Source organism: Pseudophryne corroboree, chromosome 1 (assembly GCF_028390025.1).
Source record: "Pseudophryne corroboree isolate aPseCor3 chromosome 1, aPseCor3.hap2, whole genome shotgun sequence".
NCBI lineage: Eukaryota > Metazoa > Chordata > Amphibia > Anura > Myobatrachidae > Pseudophryne > Pseudophryne corroboree.
The window spans coordinates 689,766,077-689,788,995 of NC_086444.1; the positions used below are offsets into that span (position 1 = coordinate 689,766,077).

A 22,919-nucleotide genomic window follows, 5' to 3' on the forward strand; every position below is an offset into this window, starting at 1 on the left:
CGGCTCCGCAGGAGACAGGGCACAAAAAAGTAAAGCTTTACTAGGTCAGGTGGTGTGCACTGGCTCCTCCCCCTATGACCCTCCTCCAGACTCCAGTTAGGTACTGTGCCCGGACGAGCATACACAATAAGGGAGGCATTTTGAATCCCGGGTAAGACTCATACCAGCCACACCAATCACACCGTACAACTTGTGATCTAAACCCAGTTAACAGTATGACAACAGAAAGGGCCTCTTAAAGATGGCTCCTTAACAATAACCCGAATTAGTTAACAATAACTATGTACAAGTATTGCAGATAATCCGCACTTGGGATGGGCGCCCAGCATCCACTACGGACTCCGAGAAATAGAATTATCGGTAAGTAAATTCTTATTTTCTCTATCGTCCTAAGTGGATGCTGGGGTTCCTGAAAGGACCATGGGGATTATACCAAAGCTCCCAAACGGGCGGGAGAGTGCGGATGACTCTGCAGCACCGAATGAGAGAACTCCAGGTCCTCCTTTGCCAGGGTATCAAATTTGTAAAATTTTACAAACGTGTTCTCCCCCGACCACGTAGCTGCTCGGCAGAGTTGTAATGCCGAGACCCCTCGGGCAGCCGCCCAAGATGAGCCCACCTTCCTTGTGGAGTGGGCTTTTACAGTTTTAGGCTGTGGCAGGCCTGCCACAGAATGTGCAAGTTGAATTGTGTTACAAATCCAACGAGCAATCGACTGCTTAGAAGCAGGTGCGCCCAACTTGTTGGGTGCATACAATATAAACAGCGAGTCAGATTTTCTGACTCCAGCCGTCCTTGCAATGTATATTTTTAAGGCTCTGACAACGTCCAACAACTTGGAGTCCTCCAAGTCGCTAGTGGCCGCAGGCACCACAATAGGTTGGTTCAGATGAAATGCTGATACCACTTTAGGGAGAAAATGCGGACGAGTCCGCAGTTCTGCCCTATCCGAATGGAAGATTAGATAAGGACTTTTATAAGATAAAGCCGCCAATTCAGATACTCTCCTGGCAGAGGCCAGGGCTAGTAACATAGTCACTTTCAATGTGAGATATTTCAAATCCACCTTTTTCAATGGTTCAAACCAATGGGATTTGAGGAAATCTAAAACTACATTTAGATCCCACGGTGCCACCGGAGGCACCACAGGAGGCTGTATATGCAGTACTCCCTTGACAAAAGTCTGGACCTCAGGGACAGAGGCCAATTCTTTTTGGAAGAATATTGACAGGGCCGAAATTTGAACCTTAATGGATCCCAATTTGAGACCCATAGATAATCCTGATTGCAGGAAATGTAGGAAACGACCCAGTTGGAATTCCTCCGTCGGAACCCTCCGATCCTCGCACCACGCTACATATTTTCGCCAAATGCGGTGATAATGTTTCACGGTGACTTCCTTCCGTGCCTTAATCAAGGTAGGAATGACTTCTTCTGGAATGCCTTTCCCTTTTAGGATCTGGCGTTCAACCGCCATGCCGTCAAACGCAGCCGCGGTAAGTCTTGAAAAAGACAGGGACCCTGCTGTAGCAGGTCCCTTCTCAGAGGTAGAGGCCACGGTTCGTCCGTGAGCATCTCTTGAAGTTCCGGATACCAAGTCCTTCTCGGCCAATCCGGAACCACTAGTATTGTTCTTACTCTTCTTTGCCGTATGATCTTCAATACCTTTGGTATGAGCGGCAGAGGAGGAAACACATACACTGACTGGTACACCCAAGGAGTTACCAGTGCGTCCACAGCTATTGCCTGTGGATCTCTTGACCTGGCGCAATATTTGTCCAGTTTCTTGTTGAGGCGAGACGCCATCATGTCTACAATTGGTCTTTCCCAACGGTCTATTAACATGTTGAAGACTTCTGGATGTAGACCCCACTCTCCCGGATGAAGATCGTGTCTGCTGAGGAAGTCTGCTTCCCAGTTGTCCACGCCCGGGATGAACACTGCTGACAGTGCTATCACGTGATTCTCCGCCCAGCGAAGAATCTTGACAGCTTCTGCCATTGCACTCCTGCTTCTTGTGCCGCCCTGCCTGTTTACATGGGCGACCGCCGTGATGTTGTCCGACTGAATCAACACCGGCTTTCCTTGCAGGAGAAGTTCCGCCTGGCTTAGAGCATTGTAGATTGCTCTTAGTTCCAGAATGTTTATGTGAAGAGACTTTTCCAGACTCGTCCATACTCCCTGGAAGTTTCTTCCTTGTGTGACTGCTCCCCAGCCTCTCAGGCTGGCGTCCGTGGTCACCAGGATCCAATCCTGAATGCCGAATCTGCGGCCTTCTAATAGGTGAGCCTTCTGCAACCACCACAGAAGTGACACCCTTGTCTTTGGTGACAGGGTTATTCGCAGGTGCATCTGCAGATGCGACCCTGACCATTTGTCCAACAGATCCCTTTGGAATATTCTTGCCTGGAATCTGCCGAATGGAATTGCTTCGTAAGAAGCCACCATTTTTCCCAGGACTCTTGTGCATTGATGTACTGACACTTTTCCTGGTTTTAGGAGGTTCCTGACCAGATCGGATAACTCCTTGGCTTTTTCCTCTGGAAGGAAAACCTTTTTCTGAACCGTGTCCAGAATCATTCCTAGGAACAGCAGACGAGTTGTCGGGATTAAATGGGATTTTGGAATATTCAGAATCCACCCGTGTTGTCTTAGCACCTCTTGAGATAGTGCTAAAGCTGTCTCCAGCTGTTCTCTGGACCTTGCCCTTATTAGGAGATCGTCCAAGTATGGGATAACTAATACGCCTTTTCTTCGAAGAAGAATCATCATCTCGGCCATTACCTTGGTAAAGACCCTAGGCGCCGTGGACAATCCGAACGGCAGCGTCTGAAACTGATAGTGACAGTTTTTGAACAATGAACCTGAGGTACCCCTGGTGTGCGGGGTAAATCGGAACGTGTAGATACGCATCCTTGATGTCCAAGGATACCATAAAGTCCCCTTCTTCCAGGTTCGCTATCACTGCTCTGAGTGACTCCATCTTGAACTTGAACTTTTTTATGTAGAGGTTCAAGGACTTCAGATTTAGAATAGGCCTTACCGAGCCATCCGGCTTCGGTACCACAAATAGAGTGGAATAATACCCCTTTCCTTGTTGTAATAGGGGTACTTTGACTATCACCTGCTGAGCGTACAGCTTGTGAATGGCTTCCAACACCTTCTCCCTTTCGGAAGAGACGGTTGGTAAGGCAGACTTCAGGAAACGATGAGGAGGATCCGTCTCTAATTCCAACCTGTACCCCTGAGATATTATCTGCAGGATCCAGGGGTCTACCTGCGAGTGAGCCCACTGCGCGCTGTAATTTTTGAGACGGCCCCCCACTGTCCCCGAGTCCGCTTGAGAGGCCCCAGCGTCATGCTGAGGTTTTTGCAGGAGCCGGGGAGGGCTTCTGTTCCTGGGAAGGAGCTGCCTGTTGGTGTCTCTTCCCTCTTCCTCTGCCTCGTGGCAGGTACGACAAGCCCTTTGCTCTCTTATTTTTGTAGGAGCGAAAAGGCTGCGGTTGAAAGGTCGGTGCCTTTCTCTGTTGGGGAGTGACTTGAGGTAAAAAAGTGGATTTCCCGGCAGTAGCCGTGGCCACCAAGTCTGATAGACCAACTCCAAATAACTCCTCCCCTTTATACGGCAAAACCTCCATGTGACGTTTTGAATCCGCATCGCCTGTCCACTGTCGTGTCCATAAGGCTCTTCTGGCTGAAATGGACATAGCACTCACCCGAGATGCCAGTGTGCAAATATCCCTCTGTGCATCACGCATATAGATAAATGCATCCTTTATTTGTTCTAACGACAGTAAAACATTGTCCCTATCTAGGGTATCAATATTTTCAATCAGGGATTCTGACCAAACTACTCCAGCACTGCACATCCAGGCAGTTGCTATAGCTGGTCGTAGTATAACACCTGCATGTGTGTATATATTCTTTTGAATAACTTCCATCTTTCTATCTGATGGATCCTTAAGTGCGGCCGTCTCAGGAGAGGGTAACGCCACTTGTTTGGATAAGCGTGTGAGCGCCTTGTCCACCTTAGGGGGTGTTTCCCAGCGCGCCCTAACCTCTGGCGGGAAAGGGTATAATGCCAATAACTTTTTTGAAATTATCAACTTTTTATCAGGAGCAACCCACGCTTCATCACACACGTCATTTAATTCTTCTGATTCAGGAAAAACTGTTTGTAGTTTTTTCACACCATACATAATACCCTGTTTTACGGTATCTGTAGTATCAGCTAAATGTAACGTCTCCTTCATTGCCAAAATCATATAACGTGTGGCCCTACTGGAAAATACGTTTGAATTTCTACCGTCGTCACTGGAATCAGTGCCCGTGTCTGGGTCTGTGTCGACCGACTGAGGCAAAGGGCGTTTTACAGCCCCTGACGGTGTTTGAGGCGCCTGGACAGGCATTAATTGATTGTCCGGCCGCCTCATGTCCTCAACTGACTGTTTAAGGGAAGATAAACCATCACGTAATTCCACAAATAAAGGCATCCATTCTGGTGTCGACCCCCTGGGGGGTGACATCTGCATATTTGGCAATTGCTCCGCCTCCACACCAATATCGTCATCATACATGTCGACACCACGTACCGACACACACCGCAAACTCACAGGGAATGCTCTAATGAAGACAGGACCCACTAGCCCTTTTGGGGAGACAGAGGGAGAGTCTGCCAGCACACACCACAAAGCGCTATATATACAAGGGATATCCTTATATTAAGTGCTCCCTTATAGCTGCTTTAATATATATATATATATATAGCCATTAATGTGCCCCCCCTCTCTGTTTTACCCTGTTTCTGTAGTGCAGTGCAGGGGAGAGACCTGGGAGCCGTTCTGACCAGCGGAGCTGTGACAGAAAATGGCGCCGTGTGCTGAGGAGATAGGCCCCGCCCCTTTTTCGGCGGGTTCTTCTCCCGCTATTTTTCCAGTCAGGCAGGGGTTAAATATCTCCATATAGCCCCTATGGGCTATATGTGAGGTATTTTTAGCCTTGTATAAGGTTTATATTTGCCTCTCAGAGCGCCCCCCCCCAGCGCTCTGCACCCTCAGTGACTGCCCAGTGAAGTGTGCTGAGAGGAAAATGGCGCACAGCTGCAGTGCTGTGCGCTACCTTATGAAGACTGAGGAGTCTTCAGCCGCCGGTTTCCGGACCTCTTCACGCTTCAGCATCTGCAAGGGGGTCGGCGGCGCGGCTCCGGGACCGGACTCCACGGCTGGGCCTGTGTTCGATCCCTCTGGAGCTAATGGTGTCCAGTAGCCAAGCAGCAAATCCACTCTGCATGCAGGTGAGTTTACTACTTTCCCCCTAAGTCCCACGTTGCAGTGATCCTGTTGCCAGCAGGACTCACTGTAAAGAAAAAAACCTAAACTAAACTTTCTCTAAGCAGCTCTTTAGGAGAGCCACCTAGATTGCACCCTTCTCGTTCGGGCACAAAATCTAACTGGAGTCTGGAGGAGGGTCATAGGGGGAGGAGCCAGTGCACACCACCTGACCTAGTAAAGCTTTACTTTTTTGTGCCCTGTCTCCTGCGGAGCCGCTATTCCCCATGGTCCTTTCAGGAACCCCAGCATCCACTTAGGACGATAGAGAAACATCAATATGTGCAACAGTACATTACAATTATAGGTGCAAGAATTAAACAATATAGCCAGATCATATAGATGACTACTGTACCTGTTCAGTGAAAGCAGTTGACACAATTTAACAGTTATCCCATTAGAATGTCAGTAAATCTCTTACTACAGCCCAACTTAATTATCTAGGTAACAGCAATGCAGAAGTACAAGAATGTTTTGCCTTCCAAAAACAAGAAAAATCCATTTGTACCTGTTACATTTTATTCTCTTATGAAAACACAGCCCTAATGATCACAAAAAAAATAATAACTTGTAAAATCTGACAATTGTCCACACAAAACTGATTATACTGTAGTGTATTTCAACTTCAGTCCCATCAATATTACTCAATAAACTTACCGAATTGATATCCATAGCCAGCGATGGAGTCTGAATTCCTGGAGGAGACTGCGGGACTGTCGTTGATATTGTTACTGTTAGGGGAGGCAGTTGTGCTCCTCTATGTAAACCAGAGCTTTGCATTAATGAAGAATTTTGAGACAGGCCACTTTGTGCTTGTGGCTGTGAAGTTGTTTGTGTAAAAAAAGTGTACGGTGGTAGCTGCTGCTCCAGAGACAAAGCATCCATTGCTACAGCCTAAGAAATAAAGTTAAACAAGAACAATTTAAAAAAAAAAGTCACATTTTCAGTTTGTAAGAAGAAATGGCAGAATATCTCTATAAAACAATACAACAATGCATAAAAAGGTAAAAGTATTTAATAAGACCATATTAACATTCTCTCGTGGATGCTGTGGAGGCTCCCCATTTTTTTGGATAGTCCCCGCACCCCTGACTGAGTAGGCATATCTCCTGCATGCTTCCTAGTGAAGCGGGCAGGATGGAGAACTTCTCACGGTAATTGCGATGAGGGAAGGATGGGGAAGGGCTAAATTACATGAACTGTGTCATTTTAGCCCTACCCCCACACTCTGACCCACAAATTGCAGAATTTTTTCATGCTGGAGGCTGGGCCTAATGACCAGAGTCTGGCCCAGTCCCCCAAAGTGTGCAGCAGCAGTCTCCTTCTCGAGCGTCTCCCGGAGAGGAGACAAGTAGTGTTGGCATGTACTGTATGCTGTAAGGATGCTATACCTCTAACCGATCACAAACACAATACAGGTTTTAGGAAAACTTCCACTTTACATTAACTAGAGGTTTATTTGCTATTGCACTGTATCCATGTTGTCTTCCTATTCCTCAGACAAACAGGGTTTGCATACATACTTGCATACAAACAATTAAAGTAAAAAAACTAAACAAAACACACACATTGCGTCAAATACGTTCAAATATGATTTGTATCAATCCAGTACAGTTTGCCACAAAACCCCCTTACACACCTGAGTTATAGGTGATAGAGGAGACATAGTTGAGGACATCTGCTGAGACTGCTGCCTTCTGGAGTCAGAATTTAGTGACAGTGGACTTACATTGGGTTGCTGATGATGTGATGACCCTGTGACAGTTCCTTGAGTTGTTGTCATTCCTACAACACAGAAGGCAAGGCAAAAATTATAAGAATGTCCAAAAAGTCCAATACGAGAAGAATGTGCACAGAACAAAAGGATCTGCTGTTCACTATTGTACAGGGAAATCCCGTTTGTTGTCCATGTGCATGTGAGAGGCCTTTTAAATATTTGCGTATCTTGCACTTACTATTCGAGACACAAGCAGTAGAGAAATGTGTATACAGGTACTATCAATCTGTGCGCCATCATTTTAGCTATGAATTTGCTATAGATTACTTTGGTAAATCATAACACTTTTTCTTAGCTCTGGACAAAAAATGAATGGAGAGGAGCAGAACTTGTTCACAATCCATGTTTTGTTCTTATAAATGTACAGCAGGCTTGGAGAAATGCACTATTTTCCATCAAGCTGCGCAATAGTCAATTTTAGGCATGAAATGATGTGCATGTATACAGTACTCAAAATATGATTTACTTAGGGGTGTATGCAATACCTGCCGAGTCCTTTCCGACGGAAAGGACCCGACAGGTTAGTATTCAATGAGCGGCCAAATCCGACACTTATTGAATACACCCCTTAGGGCTGAAACACACACGCCGGCTCCCGCCGCCCGGCACAATCCCGCCCGGCTTTTTACCGCTGCCGTGCTGCAGAGACGCATGCAGCGCAATGTGTCCTTTCACACTGCAGGGGCCCGGCTGCCGGGTTGCAGTTGGAAATATCCACTGGAAGGTCCGGCTGCCGGGCTGTCTTTGTAGGCAGTGGACCGTGTGTGTGTGTGAAGGGGAGCTTTCACACACAAAGGTTTTTTTTCAAGCCGTGTCTGCTGCTGCGCATGCGCACAGCATTACACACGGCTCAAAGCCGTTGTGTGTGAAAGACTCTGCCGAATGGCAAAAAGCCGGACAAAGTTTATCCGGCTTTTTGTCATCCGGGGAAAACCGGGTAGTGTGTTACAGCTTAAAGACTTGGTCAGCAGAAATTCAATAACATCAAAACTCTGGCAGTGAGGTTCATTAAGTTTCAATTTCCATTAAAAATGAATTATAGCATATTGTGTGATTCTGGTTTTAACAAAGTCATTTTTTTAACACAAAAATTAGGACACATTTTTACTATAGTGGCAGCAACATAACTGAAATTGCTATCGCCTCTCTTGCTACACACATTTATAGTAAACATCTATATATACAGTGTACTCAGTTAGGTATGTACAGCTTATTGAACTTCACTCTGTGTAATAAACCATTAGTTACGATTTAGCCACATGTTCGCTTCCTATTAATAAGCATCATACACTTCAAACATATAGTATTTGTATGCCAATCATATACTGAATACACTTCAGTGACGAATACCCAGCAGGTTACATATGTAATATAGATTTTGCTTTAAATGACTAATACTGTAATTACAGAATTACAAAGAACTTACACAGCTAGAAAACAGCATAATTAGTCGGCACTAAAAATGTAAACTGAGGAGCTAATTTACACATTGTACACATTTACTGTAACTAAATAAAGAAAAAAAAGAGAAGGGAAGCGCCGTCTGTGATCGTATCAAACAAGCCACAATTTATTGCACATATATTGCATAAACAGACATTAAAATGAAAAACATATGTAAAAAAATAAAAAGTACAAATAAAAAAGGAAAAATTTAAAAATAGGATTTTAATTACCTACGGGTAAATCCTTTAGTCGTAGTCCGTAGAGGATGCTGGGGTCCAATTTAGTACCATGAGGTATAGATGGGTCCTTTTGGAGCCATGGGCACTATAAGAGTTTAATAGTGTGGGCTGGCCCATCCCTCTATGCCCCTCCTACCAGACAGTCTAGAAACTGTGCCCAAGGAGATGGACATACTTTGAGAGAAGGAAATACACAGATAGTGGTGACATTCACACCAGCTCACACATAACAAAAAGGAAAGCCAAGCTAACGAACTTGAAACAATTAAGCAACGGCTGAACCAACAATACTGAACCAAGTAACAAAGCAGGAATACGAAGCACTGGGCGGGCGCCCAGCATCCTCTACGGACTACGAGAAAAGGATTTACCGGTAGGTAATTAAAATCCTATTTTCTTTTACCTTCTAGAGGATGCTGGGGTCCAATTTAGTACCATGGGGATGTACCAAAGCTCCCAGTACGGGAGGGAGAGTGCTGAGGTTCCTGCAGAACAGATTGACCAAACTTTAGGTTCTCAGAGGCCAAAGTATCGAACTTGTAGAACTTCGCAAACGTGTTCGACCCTGACCAAGTAGCTGCTCGGCTAAGCTGTAAAATCGAGACACCCCGGGCAGCCGCCCAGGAAGAACCCACCTTATGAGTAGAGTGGGCCTGAGCAGAATTTGGAATCAGCAATCCTGCCGTCGAATAAGCATGCTGGGTAGTAAGCCTGATCCAGCGAGAAATCGTCTGCTTAGAAGCAGAACACCCAATCTTGTTGGGATCATAAAGGACAAATAGAGCGTCTGATTTCCTGTGATGAGAAGTTCTCTTCACATATATCTTCAAAGCCTGCACAACATCCAAGGACTTTGAGCTAATTGAGGTGTCAGTAGCCACTGGCACCACAATAGGTTGGTTGATATGAAAAGCCGACACAACCTTTGGAAGAAATTGCTGACGCGTTCTGAGCTCAGCTCTATCCTCATGGAAAATCAAGTAGAGGCTCTTGTGTAACAATGCCCCCAATTCAGAAACACGTCTTGCAGATTCCAATGCCAACAGTGTGACCGCCTTCCAAGTACATCCACTTCCTGTAAAGGTTCGAACCAATCCGATTGCAGGAACAGCAGGACCACATTAAGATCCCAAGGCGCCGTAGGAGGAACAAAGGGTGGTTGGATGTGCAGAACGCCTTTCAAGAAAGTCTGAACCTCAGGGATAGCAGCCAATTGTTTCTGGAAGAAAATGGACAAGGCTGAAATCTGGACTTTGATTGAGACGAAGCGTAGGCCCACATCCACACCCGCTTGCAGAAAGAAGAGAAAACGTCTCAGTTGAAACTCCACCGTAAGAAACTTCTTGGATTCACACTAACAGACATACTTTTTCCAAATCCGATGGTAATGTTTAGACGTTACCCCCTTCCTAGCTTGGATCAGAGTAGGAGTAACCTTGTTCGGAATGCCCTTCCGAGCTAAGATCTGGCATTCAACTTCCATGTTGTGAAACGTAGCCACGGTAAGTCTTGATAGGCTAACGGCCCCTGTTGTAGAAGGTCCTCGAGAAAAGGAAGAGCCCTCGGATCCTCCAGCAGTAATGCCAGAAGATCTGCGTACCAAGCCCTTCTTGGCCAGTCTGGAGCAATGAGGATCGCCGGAATTCCTGATCTTTTTATTAGTTTAGGAACCCTTGGGATGAGTGGGAACACACACAGTGACTGGAAAACCCACAGAGTAAACAAGGCGTCCACCGCTACTGCTTGTGGGTCTCGAGACCTGGAACAGTACCTTCGAAGCTTCTTGTTGAGGCGAGAGGCCATCATGTCTATTTGAGGTACACCCCATCGTCTTGTTACCTCTGCATACACCTCCGGGTGGAGGCCCCATCCTGGATGAAGATCGTGTCTGCTGAGGAAGTCCGCTTCCCAGTTGTCCACTCCCGGAATGAAGATCGCCGACAGCGCTGGCGCGTGCCTTTCTGCCCAGAGGAGGATTTTTGTTACCTCTGACATTGCAGCCCTGCTCTTCGTTCCGCCCTGCCTATTTATGTAGGACACTGCTGTGACGTTGTCCGACTGAACCTGAATGGCTCGATCTTGCAGAAAATGTGCCGCTTGGAGAAGGTCATTGTAGATGGCCCTTCGTTCCAGAATGTTTATTGGAAGGACAGACTTTTGACTTAACCACCTTCCTTGGAAGTTTTCCTCCTGGGTGACTGCTCCCCAACCTCTGGAGGCTTGCATCCGTGGTTAGAAGAATCCAATTCTGAATTCCGAACCTGCGGCCCTCAAGCAGGTGAGAAGCTTGGAGCCACCAGAGGGGTGAAATTCTGCCTTTCGGCGACAGGAGTATCCATTGGTGCATGTGAAGATGTGATCCCGACCATTTGTCCAGGAGATCCAGCTGGAAGAACCTTGCATGGAATCTTCCGTACTGTAGAGCCTCGTAGGAGGCTTCCATCTTCCCCAGAAGGCGAATGCACTGATGAACCGAAAACCCGGGCTGGACGCAAGACATCCCGGACCATTGATTGGATCACCAACGCTTTCTCCAGTGGAAGAAACAACCTCTGCACTTCCGTGTCGAGTATCATCGCCAGGAAGGGCAGTCTCTTTGTCGGTTCCAAATGTGACTTTGGAAGGTTCAGGATCCACCCATGATCCCGAAGTGGTTGAGTTGAGAGTGCAATACTCTGCAACAGATTCTCCTTGGAAGATGCTTTTATCAGCAGATCGTCCAGCTATAGAATTATGTTCACTCCCTGTTTGCGGAGGAGGAGCATAATCTCAGCCATGACCTTGGTGAACACATTCGGTGCTGTGCAGAGGCCAAATGGTAATGTCTGGAACTGACAGTGACAGTCCTGTAGTGCAAACCGTAGATAGGACTGGTAAGGCGGCCAGATCAGAATGTGAAGGTACGCATCCTTGATATCCAGGGATACTATGAATCCCACCCTCCTCCAGACCTGAGATCACTGCTCTCAGAGACTCGATCTTGAATTGGAAAACCCTCAAGGGTTCAATGACTTCAGGTTCAAAATAGGCCTCATCGAACCATCCGGTTTCGGTACCACAAACAGGTTTGAGTAATAACCCTTGGTGATTATGTGAGGTGGAACTGGAACAATGACATTTGTTCATACCAATTTTTGAATGGCTTCCTGTAGGATAGCATTTTCTGTCAGCGAAACTGGTAAGCCTGATTTGAAGAATCTGTGAGGTGGGAGTTCCTGAAACTCCAGTCTGTACCCCTAGGTAACAATATCTGTCACTTAGGGATCCAGGCAAGATGACGCCCAGACGTGACTGAAAGCTTTTAGTTTCGCTCCCACCTGTTCGATCTCCAGGTTGGGAGATCCACTGTCATGCTGAAGATTTTGTGGAAGCAGAACCTGGTTTCTGTTCCTGGGAACCTGTTGGAGCAGGTTTTCTGGACTTTCCCCGACCTCCTCTAAAGAAGATGGGGGGGGGGGTGTTTGGATTTTCTAAATTTAGCGGTCCGAAAGGACTGCAGTGTAGGCGTAGGATAAGACTTCAGAGCCAGTGCAGCTGCGGAGGGAAGAAAGGCCGACTTACCCGCAGTTGCCGTGGATATCCATGCATCCAGAGCTTTCCCAGACAGGGCCTGACCTGTGAAGGGTAGGTTCTCCACACTTTACTTGGATTCTGCATCCGCAGTCCATTGGCAAAGGAAGAGTCCTCTGCGTGCCGAAACTGTCACTGAAGTAGCTCTTGCTTTAAGCAGCTAATGTCCTTCATGGTCTCCACCATGAAACCTGCAGAATCCTGTATGTGACGTACAAACAAGTCAATGTCACTCCTATCCATAGTATCTAAATCCTCAAGTAATGTGCCAGACCACTTTACTAATGCTTTAGAAATCCATGCACAAGCAATAGTGGGCCTTAATGCCACGCCTGTAACCGTGTATAGTGATTTGAGCATAGTCTCAATCTTGCGGTCAGACGGCTCCTTTAAAGTAGTTGAACCGGGGACAGGTAAAACCATCTTTTTTGACACTCTAGATACAGAAGCGTACACTATTTTCCCACTTTTTTCTGTCCTCTTCAGGGAAAGGAAAAGCTATGAAAATTTTTAGGAATCTGGAATTGTTTCTCTGGGTTTTCCCAGGACTTTTCAAACAAGGAGTTTAACTCCTTAGAAGCAGGGAAGGTAAGCGAGGATTTCTTATTTACTGTAAAATAAGATGATTCTTCTTGCTCAGGCACTTTCTCAGAAATATGCAACATATCCCTAAATGCTTCAATCATCAATTGCATCCCTTTAGCAAGGGATGCATCTCCCCCCTGCAAATACCCATCACCGTCCCCAGTATCAGAGTCGGTATCAGTGTCAACTTGCATTATCTGGGCAAGTGTACGTTTTTGAGGGGATGTAGGTGGGTCCATAGTAGTAGGGGCTGAATACCTTAAGCCCTCCACAGATTTTTTCAAAACCTGCATCTCCCTTTCAGTATGGGACATCCTAGTAGAAATCTGGGATACCACTCCCCTTAAAGAATCCACCCATGGGGGTTTAGATTCAGAAGGCTGACACAGTATATTACATCCTGAGTACATGGAATAGACTCCTCAGTAGAAGATAAACACTGCAGCAAAGGACACAGTCCTTATACATGGTAATGTGGGATATACACACTTACACAGGAAAATGTCAGACATAGTTTCCCCCAGAGTACCTTCAGAGACACACAGAGTATAAGGAACCAGCCACACAGCGCCCCTGTAGACAATTATTATGATAAAAGCCCGGCGCTGACTAACTACCCTTAATAGAGTAGTTAGTCTTGATATCCCCCCCCCCCCCCCCCTGTTTATAACACCCTGGTACCGTGAGGCAATGGAGTATGAGAAGGGCAGCGCTCCCTGTCAGCGTCCTTGCAGGGAGAAAATGGCACTGGTAAGTGCTGGATCCGCTCTGAGAGGAAGCCCTGCCCCCCGACATGGCGCGCGGCTTCTCGCACTAAATGTTTAAACTGCCCTGAGGTTTCCTGGAGCCAACAGTGGGATTAGCCCCTGTTAGCAGCGTGACCAGTGTAGGGTGATCCGCGCTGGCTCAGGACACCCCTCACAGCGCCTACACAGTGTGTTGCTGAGCCTTCCTGGAGCGCAGCCTGTCAGTGCTGCGCTCCCACCCTTGTGCCGCCATACCCGCCGGCGACCCGCTAACTGGGACGCCGGCGCTGTACTCACCACTCTTCTTTCTTCTGGCTCTGTTAGGGGCTGGCGGCCATGCTGCGGGAGTGAGCGGTCGCCTCGTGGGCTTGCGATCGTCACCCTCAGGTGCTCAGTGTCCTGTCAGCGCAGTAGAGAACCAATAACTCTTTAGGAAGTTGGTTCCTACTCCCCCCCCCCCCCCCCTAAGTCCCATGAAGCAAGGAGGCTCACTGTAACCTAACTCTAAAAAATAAAAAACTAAGAAAACTCCTAGAGCTCCCCTAGCTGTGATCGGCTCCTCCGGGCACATTTTCTAAACTGAGTGTAGTATGAGGGGCATAGAGGGAGGGGCCAGCCCACACTATTAAACTCTTATAGTGCCCATGGCTCCCAAAGGACCAGTCTATACCCCATGGTACTAAGTTGGACCCCAGCATCCTCTAGGACGTAAGAGAAAATGTATGTAATATACCGATGCACATTAGTATAAAATCACACTCTTCAGAGCCGTTGGACAGACTGAAGACCCAGCACTGGTAAATAAATCAATTGTGTCCTTTTATTAATTGTAAGAGGAATGATTTGTATCCAGTGAAAAACCTCTCCTTATTACTTTATAACAAATCTTTCTTTTTTCCGGGTGATATGACTCCACACAGCAATGTCTACTTTAACCAGGTTAATTGTTGAACTTGTTAAGAGGTATCTTAATATAGATAAATTTGTCAGAAAGTTTCATGTTTGGTAATAATATTCTCAGTTCATTGTAAACTAAATTGTGCTCCTTACTAAATCACTGATGAATTGAGACCATTTACAGGAGGCAATATTAGGGCAGCTTGATGCAAGGCAATGACATCAGGTATGCTTTTAATCTTGCTGGAGTCCACTGACAATCTTTGGTCTTATTAGTATGGACAATGCTTACCCAGTGTCACAACTGAGGGCTGGTGCTGACGAGGGGGAAGCCTCAGTTGTAGGGGCTGAGGTATATGTGTACCTGGGAGGCAGTACAGGGTTCTTAGACATGCAGGGAACCTTTAGAACAAATGCCCGAAGGCGTGACCAAGACAACGAAGGAAAGTTCAAAGGTTTATTAAACACAGTTCAGAGGAATACTGATGACTTGGTACAGGTAACAGGAATCACAGTTCAGAGAAATACTTGGGATCGATGACTGAACACCGATGGTGACTTGGAATCTATGACGGAACACCGATGGTTACTTTGGGATCGATGGTGGAACACCGATGGTTACTGGAGATCGATGGCGGAACACCGATGGAGACTTGGGATCGATGGCGGAACACCGATGGAGACTTGGAATCGATGGCGGAACACCGATGGTGACTTGGGATCGATGGCGGAACACCGATGGAGACTTGGGATCGATGGCGGAACACCGATGGAGACTTGGGATCGATGGCGGAACACCGATGGTGACTTGGGATCGATGGCGGAGCACCGATGGAGACTTGGGATCGATGGCGGAGCACCGATGGAGACTTGGGATCGATGGCGGAGCACCGATGGTTACTGGCAGGGCAGAGCACCGCTGGAAGCTAGAAGCTGGAAGCCGGTCTCAGGTAACTGCCAGTCACAGGGAGCATTGTAGACACTGCAGAGTCAGGCTGTACAGCAGAGAAAGTCCATGGAAGAACTGCACACTGGAATCACTGAAGACAGTTGAAGCACTGACCAACTTTCCAGCCCAGGAACAAGATATTTATACCAGCTGGGAAAATAAGAATTTACTTACCGATAATTCTATTTCTCGGAGTCCGTAGTGGATGCTGGGGTTCCTGAAAGGACCATGGGGGATAGCGGCTCCGCAGGAGACAGGGCACAAAAAAGTAAAGCTTTACTAGGTCAGGTGGTGTGCACTGGCTCCTCCCCCTATGACCCTCCTCCAGACTCCAGTTAGGTACTGTGCCCGGACGAGCATACACAATAAGGGAGGCATTTTGAATCCCGGGTAAGACTCATACCAGCCACACCAATCACACCGTACAACTTGTGATCTAAACCCAGTTAACAGTATGACAACAGAAAGGGCCTCTTAAAGATGGCTCCTTAACAATAACCCGAATTAGTTAACAATAACTATGTACAAGTATTGCAGATAATCCGCACTTGGGATGGGCGCCCAGCATCCACTACGGACTCCGAGAAATAGAATTATCGGTAAGTAAATTCTTATTTTCTCTATCGTCCTAAGTGGATGCTGGGGTTCCTGAAAGGACCATGGGGATTATACCAAAGCTCCCAAACGGGCGGGAGAGTGCGGATGACTCTGCAGCACCGAATGAGAGAACTCCAGGTCCTCCTTTGCCAGGGTATCAAATTTGTAAAATTTTACAAACGTGTTCTCCCCCGACCACGTAGCTGCTCGGCAGAGTTGTAATGCCGAGACCCCTCGGGCAGCCGCCCAAGATGAGCCCACCTTCCTTGTGGAGTGGGCTTTTACAGTTTTAGGCTGTGGCAGGCCTGCCACAGAATGTGCAAGTTGAATTGTGTTACAAATCCAACGAGCAATCGACTGCTTAGAAGCAGGTGCGCCCAACTTGTTGGGTGCATACAATATAAACAGCGAGTCAGATTTTCTGACTCCAGCCGTCCTTGCAATGTATATTTTTAAGGCTCTGACAACGTCCAACAACTTGGAGTCCTCCAAGTCGCTAGTGGCCGCAGGCACCACAATAGGTTGGTTCAGATGAAATGCTGATACCACTTTAGGGAGAAAATGCGGACGAGTCCGCAGTTCTGCCCTATCCGAATGGAAGATTAGATAAGGACTTTTATAAGATAAAGCCGCCAATTCAGATACTCTCCTGGCAGAGGCCAGGGCTAGTAACATAGTCACTTTCAATGTGAGATATTTCAAATCCACCTTTTTCAATGGTTCAAACCAATGGGATTTGAGGAAATCTAAAACTACATTTAGATCCCACGGTGCCACCGGAGGCACCACAGGAGGCTGTATATGCAGTACTCCCTTGACAAAAGTCTGGACCTCAGGGACAGAGGCCAATTCTTTTTGGAAGAATATTGACAGGGCCGAAATTTGAACCTTAATGGATCCCAATTTGAGACCCATAGATAATCCTGATTGCAGGAAATGTAGGAAACGACCCAGTTGGAATTCCTCCGTCGGAACCCTCCGATCCTCGCACCACGCTACATATTTTCGCCAAATGCGGTGATAATGTTTCACGGTGACTTCCTTCCGTGCCTTAATCAAGGTAGGAATGACTTCTTCTGGAATGCCTTTCCCTTTTAGGATCTGGCGTTCAACCGCCATGCCGTCAAACGCAGCCGCGGTAAGTCTTGAAAAAGACAGGGACCCTGCTGTAGCAGGTCCCTTCTCAGAGGTAGAGGCCACGGTTCGTCCGTGAGCATCTCTTGAAGTTCCGGATACCAAGTCCTTCTCGGCCAATCCGGAACCACTAGTATTGTTCTTACTCTTCTTTGCCGTATGATCTTCAATACCTTTGGTATGAGCGGCAGAGGAGGAAACACATACACTGACTGGTACACCCAAGGAGTTACCAGTGCGTCCACAGCTATTGCCTGTGGATCTCTTGACCTGGCGCAATATTTGTCCAGTTTCTTGTTGAGGCGAGACGCCATCATGTCTACAATTGGTCTTTCCCAACGGTCTATTAACATGTTGAAGACTTCTGGATGTAGACCCCACTCTCCCGGATGAAGATCGTGTCTGCTGAGGAAGTCTGCTTCCCAGTTGTCCACGCCCGGGATGAACACTGCTGACAGTGCTATCACGTGATTCTCCGCCCAGCGAAGAATCTTGGCAGCTTCTGCCATTGCACTCCTGCTTCTTGTGCCGCCCTGCCTGTTTACATGGGCGACCGCCGTGATGTTGTCCGACTGAATCAACACCGGCTTTCCTTGCAGGAGAAGTTCCGCCTGGCTTAGAGCATTGCAGATTGCTCTTAGTTCCAGAATGTTTATGTGAAGAGACTTTTCCAGACTCGTCCATACTCCCTGGAAGTTTCTTCCTTGTGTGACTGCTCCCCAGCCTCTCAGGCTGGCGTCCGTGGTCACCAGGATCCAATCCTGAATGCCGAATCTGCGGCCTTCTAATAGGTGAGCCTTCTGCAACCACCACAGAAGTGACACCCTTGTCTTTGGTGACAGGGTTATTCGCAGGTGCATCTGCAGATGCGACCCTGACCATTTGTCCAACAGATCCCTTTGGAATATTCTTGCATGGAATCTGCCGAATGGAATTGCTTCGTAAGAAGCCACCATTTTTCCCAGGACTCTTGTGCATTGATGTACTGACACTTTTCCTGGTTTTAGGAGGTTCCTGACCAGATCGGATAACTCCTTGGCTTTTTCCTCTGGAAGGAAAACCTTTTTCTGAACCGTGTCCAGAATCATTCCTAGGAACAGCAGACGAGTTGTCGGGATTAAATGGGATTTTGGAATATTCAGAATCCACCCGTGTTGTCTTAGCACCTCTTGAGATAGTGCTAAAGCTGTCTCCAGCTGTTCTCTGGACCTTGCCCTTATTAGGAGATCGTCCAAGTATGGGATAACTAATACGCCTTTTCTTCGAAGAAGAATCATCATCTCGGCCATTACCTTGGTAAAGACCCGAGGCGCCGTGGACAATCCGAACGGCAGCGTCTGAAACTGATAGTGACAGTTTTGAACAATGAACCTGAGGTACCCCTGGTGTGCGGGGTAAATCGGAACGTGTAGATACGCATCCTTGATGTCCAAGGATACCATAAAGTCCCCTTCTTCCAGGTTCGCTATCACTGCTCTGAGTGACTCCATCTTGAACTTGAACTTTTTTATGTAGAGGTTCAAGGACTTCAGATTTAGAATAGGCCTTACCGAGCCATCCGGCTTCGGTACCACAAATAGAGTGGAATAATACCCCTTTCCTTGTTGTAATAGGGGTACTTTGACTATCACCTGCTGAGCGTACAGCTTGTGAATGGCTTCCAACACCCTCTCCCTTTCGGAAGAGACGGTTGGTAAGGCAGACTTCAGGAAACGATGAGGAGGATCCGTCTCTAATTCCAACCTGTACCCCTGAGATATTATCTGCAGGATCCAGGGGTCTACCTGCGAGTGAGCCCACTGCGCGCTGTAATTTTTGAGACGGCCCCCCACTGTCCCCGAGTCCGCTTGAGAGGCCCCAGCGTCATGCTGAGGTTTTTGCAGGAGCCGGGGAGGGCTTTTGTTCCTGGGAAGGAGCTGCCTGTTGGTGTCTCTTCCCTCTTCCTCTGCCTCGTGGCAGGTACGACAAGCCCTTTGCTCTCTTATTTTTGTAGGAGCGAAAAGGCTGCGGTTGAAAGGTCGGTGCCTTTCTCTGTTGGGGAGTGACTTGAGGTAAAAAAGTGGATTTCCCGGCAGTAGCCGTGGCCACCAAGTCTGATAGACCAACTCCAAATAACTCCTCCCCTTTATACGGCAAAACCTCCATGTGACGTTTTGAATCCGCATCGCCTGTCCACTGTCGTGTCCATAAGGCTCTTCTGGCTGAAATGGACATAGCACTCACCCGAGATGCCAGTGTGCAAATATCCCTCTGTGCATCACGCATATAGATAAATGCATCCTTTATTTGTTCTAACGACAGTAAAACATTGTCCCTATCTAGGGTATCAATATTTTCAATCAGGGATTCTGACCAAACTACTCCAGCACTGCACATCCAGGCAGTTGCTATAGCTGGTCGTAGTATAACACCTGCATGTGTGTATATATTCTTTTGAATAACTTCCATCTTTCTATCTGATGGATCCTTAAGTGCGGCCGTCTCAGGAGAGGGTAACGCCACTTGTTTGGATAAGCGTGTGAGCGCCTTGTCCACCTTAGGGGGTGTTTCCCAGCGCGCCCTAACCTCTGGCGGGAAAGGGTATAATGCCAATAACTTTTTTGAAATTATCAACTTTTTATCAGGAGCAACCCACGCTTCATCACACACGTCATTTAATTCTTCTGATTCAGGAAAAACTGTTTGTAGTTTTTTCACACCATACATAATACCCTGTTTTACGGTATCTGTAATATCAGCTAAATGTAACGTCTCCTTCATTGCCAAAATCATATAACGTGTGGCCCTACTGGAAAATACGTTTGAATTTCTACCGTCGTCACTGGAATCAGTGCCCGTGTCTGGGTCTGTGTCGACCGACTGAGGCAAAGGGCGTTTTACAGCCCCTGACGGTGTTTGAGGCGCCTGGACAGGCATTAATTGATTGTCCGGCCGCCTCATGTCCTCAACTGACTGTTTAAGGGAAGATAAACCATCACGTAATTCCACAAATAAAGGCATCCATTCTGGTGTCGACCCCCTGGGGGGTGACATCTGCATATTTGGCAATTGCTCCGCCTCCACACCAATATCGTCCTCATACATGTCGACACCACGTACCGACACACACCGCAAACTCACAGGGAATGCTCTAATGAAGACAGGACCCACTAGCCCTTTTGGGGAGACAGAGGGAGAGTCTGCCAGCACACACCACAAAGCGCTATATATACAAGGGATATCCTTATATTAAGTGCTCCCTTATAGCTGCTTTAATATATATATATATAGCCATTAATGTGCCCCCCCTCTCTGTTGTACCCTGTTTCTGTAGTGCAGTGCAGGGGAGAGACCTGGGAGCCGTTCTGACCAGCGGAGCTGTGACAGAAAATGGCGCCGTGTGCTGAGGAGATAGGCCCCGCCCCTTTTTCGGCGGGTTCTTCTCCCGCTATTTTTCCAGTCAGGCAGGGGTTAAATATCTCCATATAGCCCCTATGGGCTATATGTGAGGTATTTTTAGCCTTGTATAAGGTTTATATTTGCCTCTCAGAGCGCCCCCCCCCAGCGCTCTGCACCCTCAGTGACTGCCCAGTGAAGTGTGCTGAGAGGAAAATGGCGCACAGCTGCAGTGCTGTGCGCTACCTTATGAAGACTGAGGAGTCTTCAGCCGCCGGTTTCCGGACCTCTTCACGCTTCAGCATCTGCAAGGGGGTCGGCGGCGCGGCTCCGGGACCGGACTCCACGGCTGGGCCTGTGTTCGATCCCTCTGGAGCTAATGGTGTCCAGTAGCCAAGCAGCAAATCCACTCTGCATGCAGGTGAGTTTACTACTTTCCCCCTAAGTCCCACGTTGCAGTGATCCTGTTGCCAGCAGGACTCACTGTAAAGAAAAAAAAAAAAACCTAAACTAAACTTTCTCTAAGCAGCTCTTTAGGAGAGCCACCTAGATTGCACCCTTCTCGTTCGGGCACAAAATCTAACTGGAGTCTGGAGGAGGGTCATAGGGGGAGGAGCCAGTGCACACCACCTGACCTAGTAAAGCTTTACTTTTTTGTGCCCTGTCTCCTGCGGAGCCGCTATCCCCCATGGTCCTTTCAGGAACCCCAGCATCCACTTAGGACGATAGAGAAACAGGGATTGGCTGGCTGATTAAGCAGAGTCTAGAGTGCAGCTGCTGGGTAATTAGGTAGAAACCAGAGTGCAGCTGATTGGCTGAAAAGTAACATGTGATGAAAACAAACATGGCTGCGCCCATGTTTGAATTTGGAGGGAAAGACTGTTTGTAAATTGCATGTGAGCTTTAACCATGAAGCTGCCAGAATCACAGTAAAGAGATTAGAGACAGAGATGCAGCGTGCTGCACACAGACAGTGCAGATGGAATCCAGGCTTGTAACGCTGGGACAGTCTCAGGAGGCATTTGGAAGGTAAATACTGATAAGGAATTACCTGGATCGTGACAGCACCCCCTCCTTTAGGAGTGGCCCCAGGACACTTCTTATAAATTCTTTACCTGAACAAACGGAAGGATCTAGATTGAATCCTAATGAACTTGAACTGGCTGGAACCAGATGAGACTGTACTGGACCTATGGACGAGACCAGATTGAGTCCAGACAAACTTGAACCGGCTGAGGCCGGCGGAGACTTTGGGCCGACGGATAGGACAGGATTGAGTTTGGAGACCGTTGAATCAGCTGGAACTGAAGGAGTCTTTGGACCTACGGATGGAACCAGATTGGGTCCACAGATATCGGAATCGGCTGGAACTGAAGGAGTCAGAATCCGGTTAGAACCGGAATGAGTTGTATCCGAGTGTTCAGTTAGACCATCCTGGACATGGTCCATGCTGGATGCCAACAGGGTGGTGCTCTCTGAAGACGGCAAACAGGAGTTCATAACTGCATCTGTAGCACAAAAATTTCCATCTGGGAACTTGGCTCTGGATACTTCCCTTGGGGCTGAAACTTTGGTGACCCCTCCTGGGGTTGACGAATCAGACACCTCTCTCAGGGTTGTTTTCTCCAGCACCCCTCCTGGGGTTGACAGATCAGAAACTCCTTTTTGAGAAGACTCATATGCCCCTACTAGAGCTTGAACATTGGATACCCCTCCTGGGGTTGTAGACACAGACGCCCCTTCTTGGGCTGTAGACACAGACGCCCCATCTTGGGCTGTAGACACAGACGCCCCATCTTGGGCTGTAGACACAGACGCCCCATCTTGGGCTGAGTAAAGAGCGTCATCATTCCAGGAAAGTTTGGACGCTAGGATCTGGTACTGTACCAGATATTTACCGACTGTTCGTGTCCCCTGACGTAGCCTGAGGATATCAGAGGAGGCAGAGGTCACACGACCTGGTTCGTCAAAGATGCACCTGAAGGTTGCCACGAAGTCTGCATATGAAGAGAGCAGGGCATCAGACTTCTCCCATAGAGGTGATACCCAATCGAGGGCGGAGCCACTGAGGAGGGAGATGATGTAAGCAACCTTGGTGCGGTCAGTTGGGAAACTGCCAGGTTGTAACTCGAAATATATCTCACACTGCTTTAGGAAACCCCGACAGGCTTTTGGGGAACCATCAAACTTGGCAGGTGTCGGTAAATGGAGACAAGGAGCAGAAACAGGAATGGTGGGTGGGGATACCACCAAAGGTACTGCAGTCGGCACACTGGA

General features: G+C 47.6%; 1 protein-coding gene across 2 annotated transcripts in view; it reads right to left on the minus strand.

The window, feature by feature from the left end:
• CRTC1 (CREB regulated transcription coactivator 1) overlaps positions 1–22,919 on the minus strand; it is a 462,675-nt gene that overhangs the window by 100,307 nt on the left and 339,449 nt on the right. For both annotated transcript variants that reach the window (XM_063914768.1, XM_063914769.1), the window contains exons 9-10: positions 6,967–7,112; positions 5,985–6,221 (exon numbers count right to left, since the gene is read on the minus strand). In XM_063914768.1, coding sequence (XP_063770838.1) covers positions 5,985–6,221; positions 6,967–7,112 — 383 coding nt within the window. The remainder of the gene's footprint in view (positions 1–5,984; positions 6,222–6,966; positions 7,113–22,919) is intronic.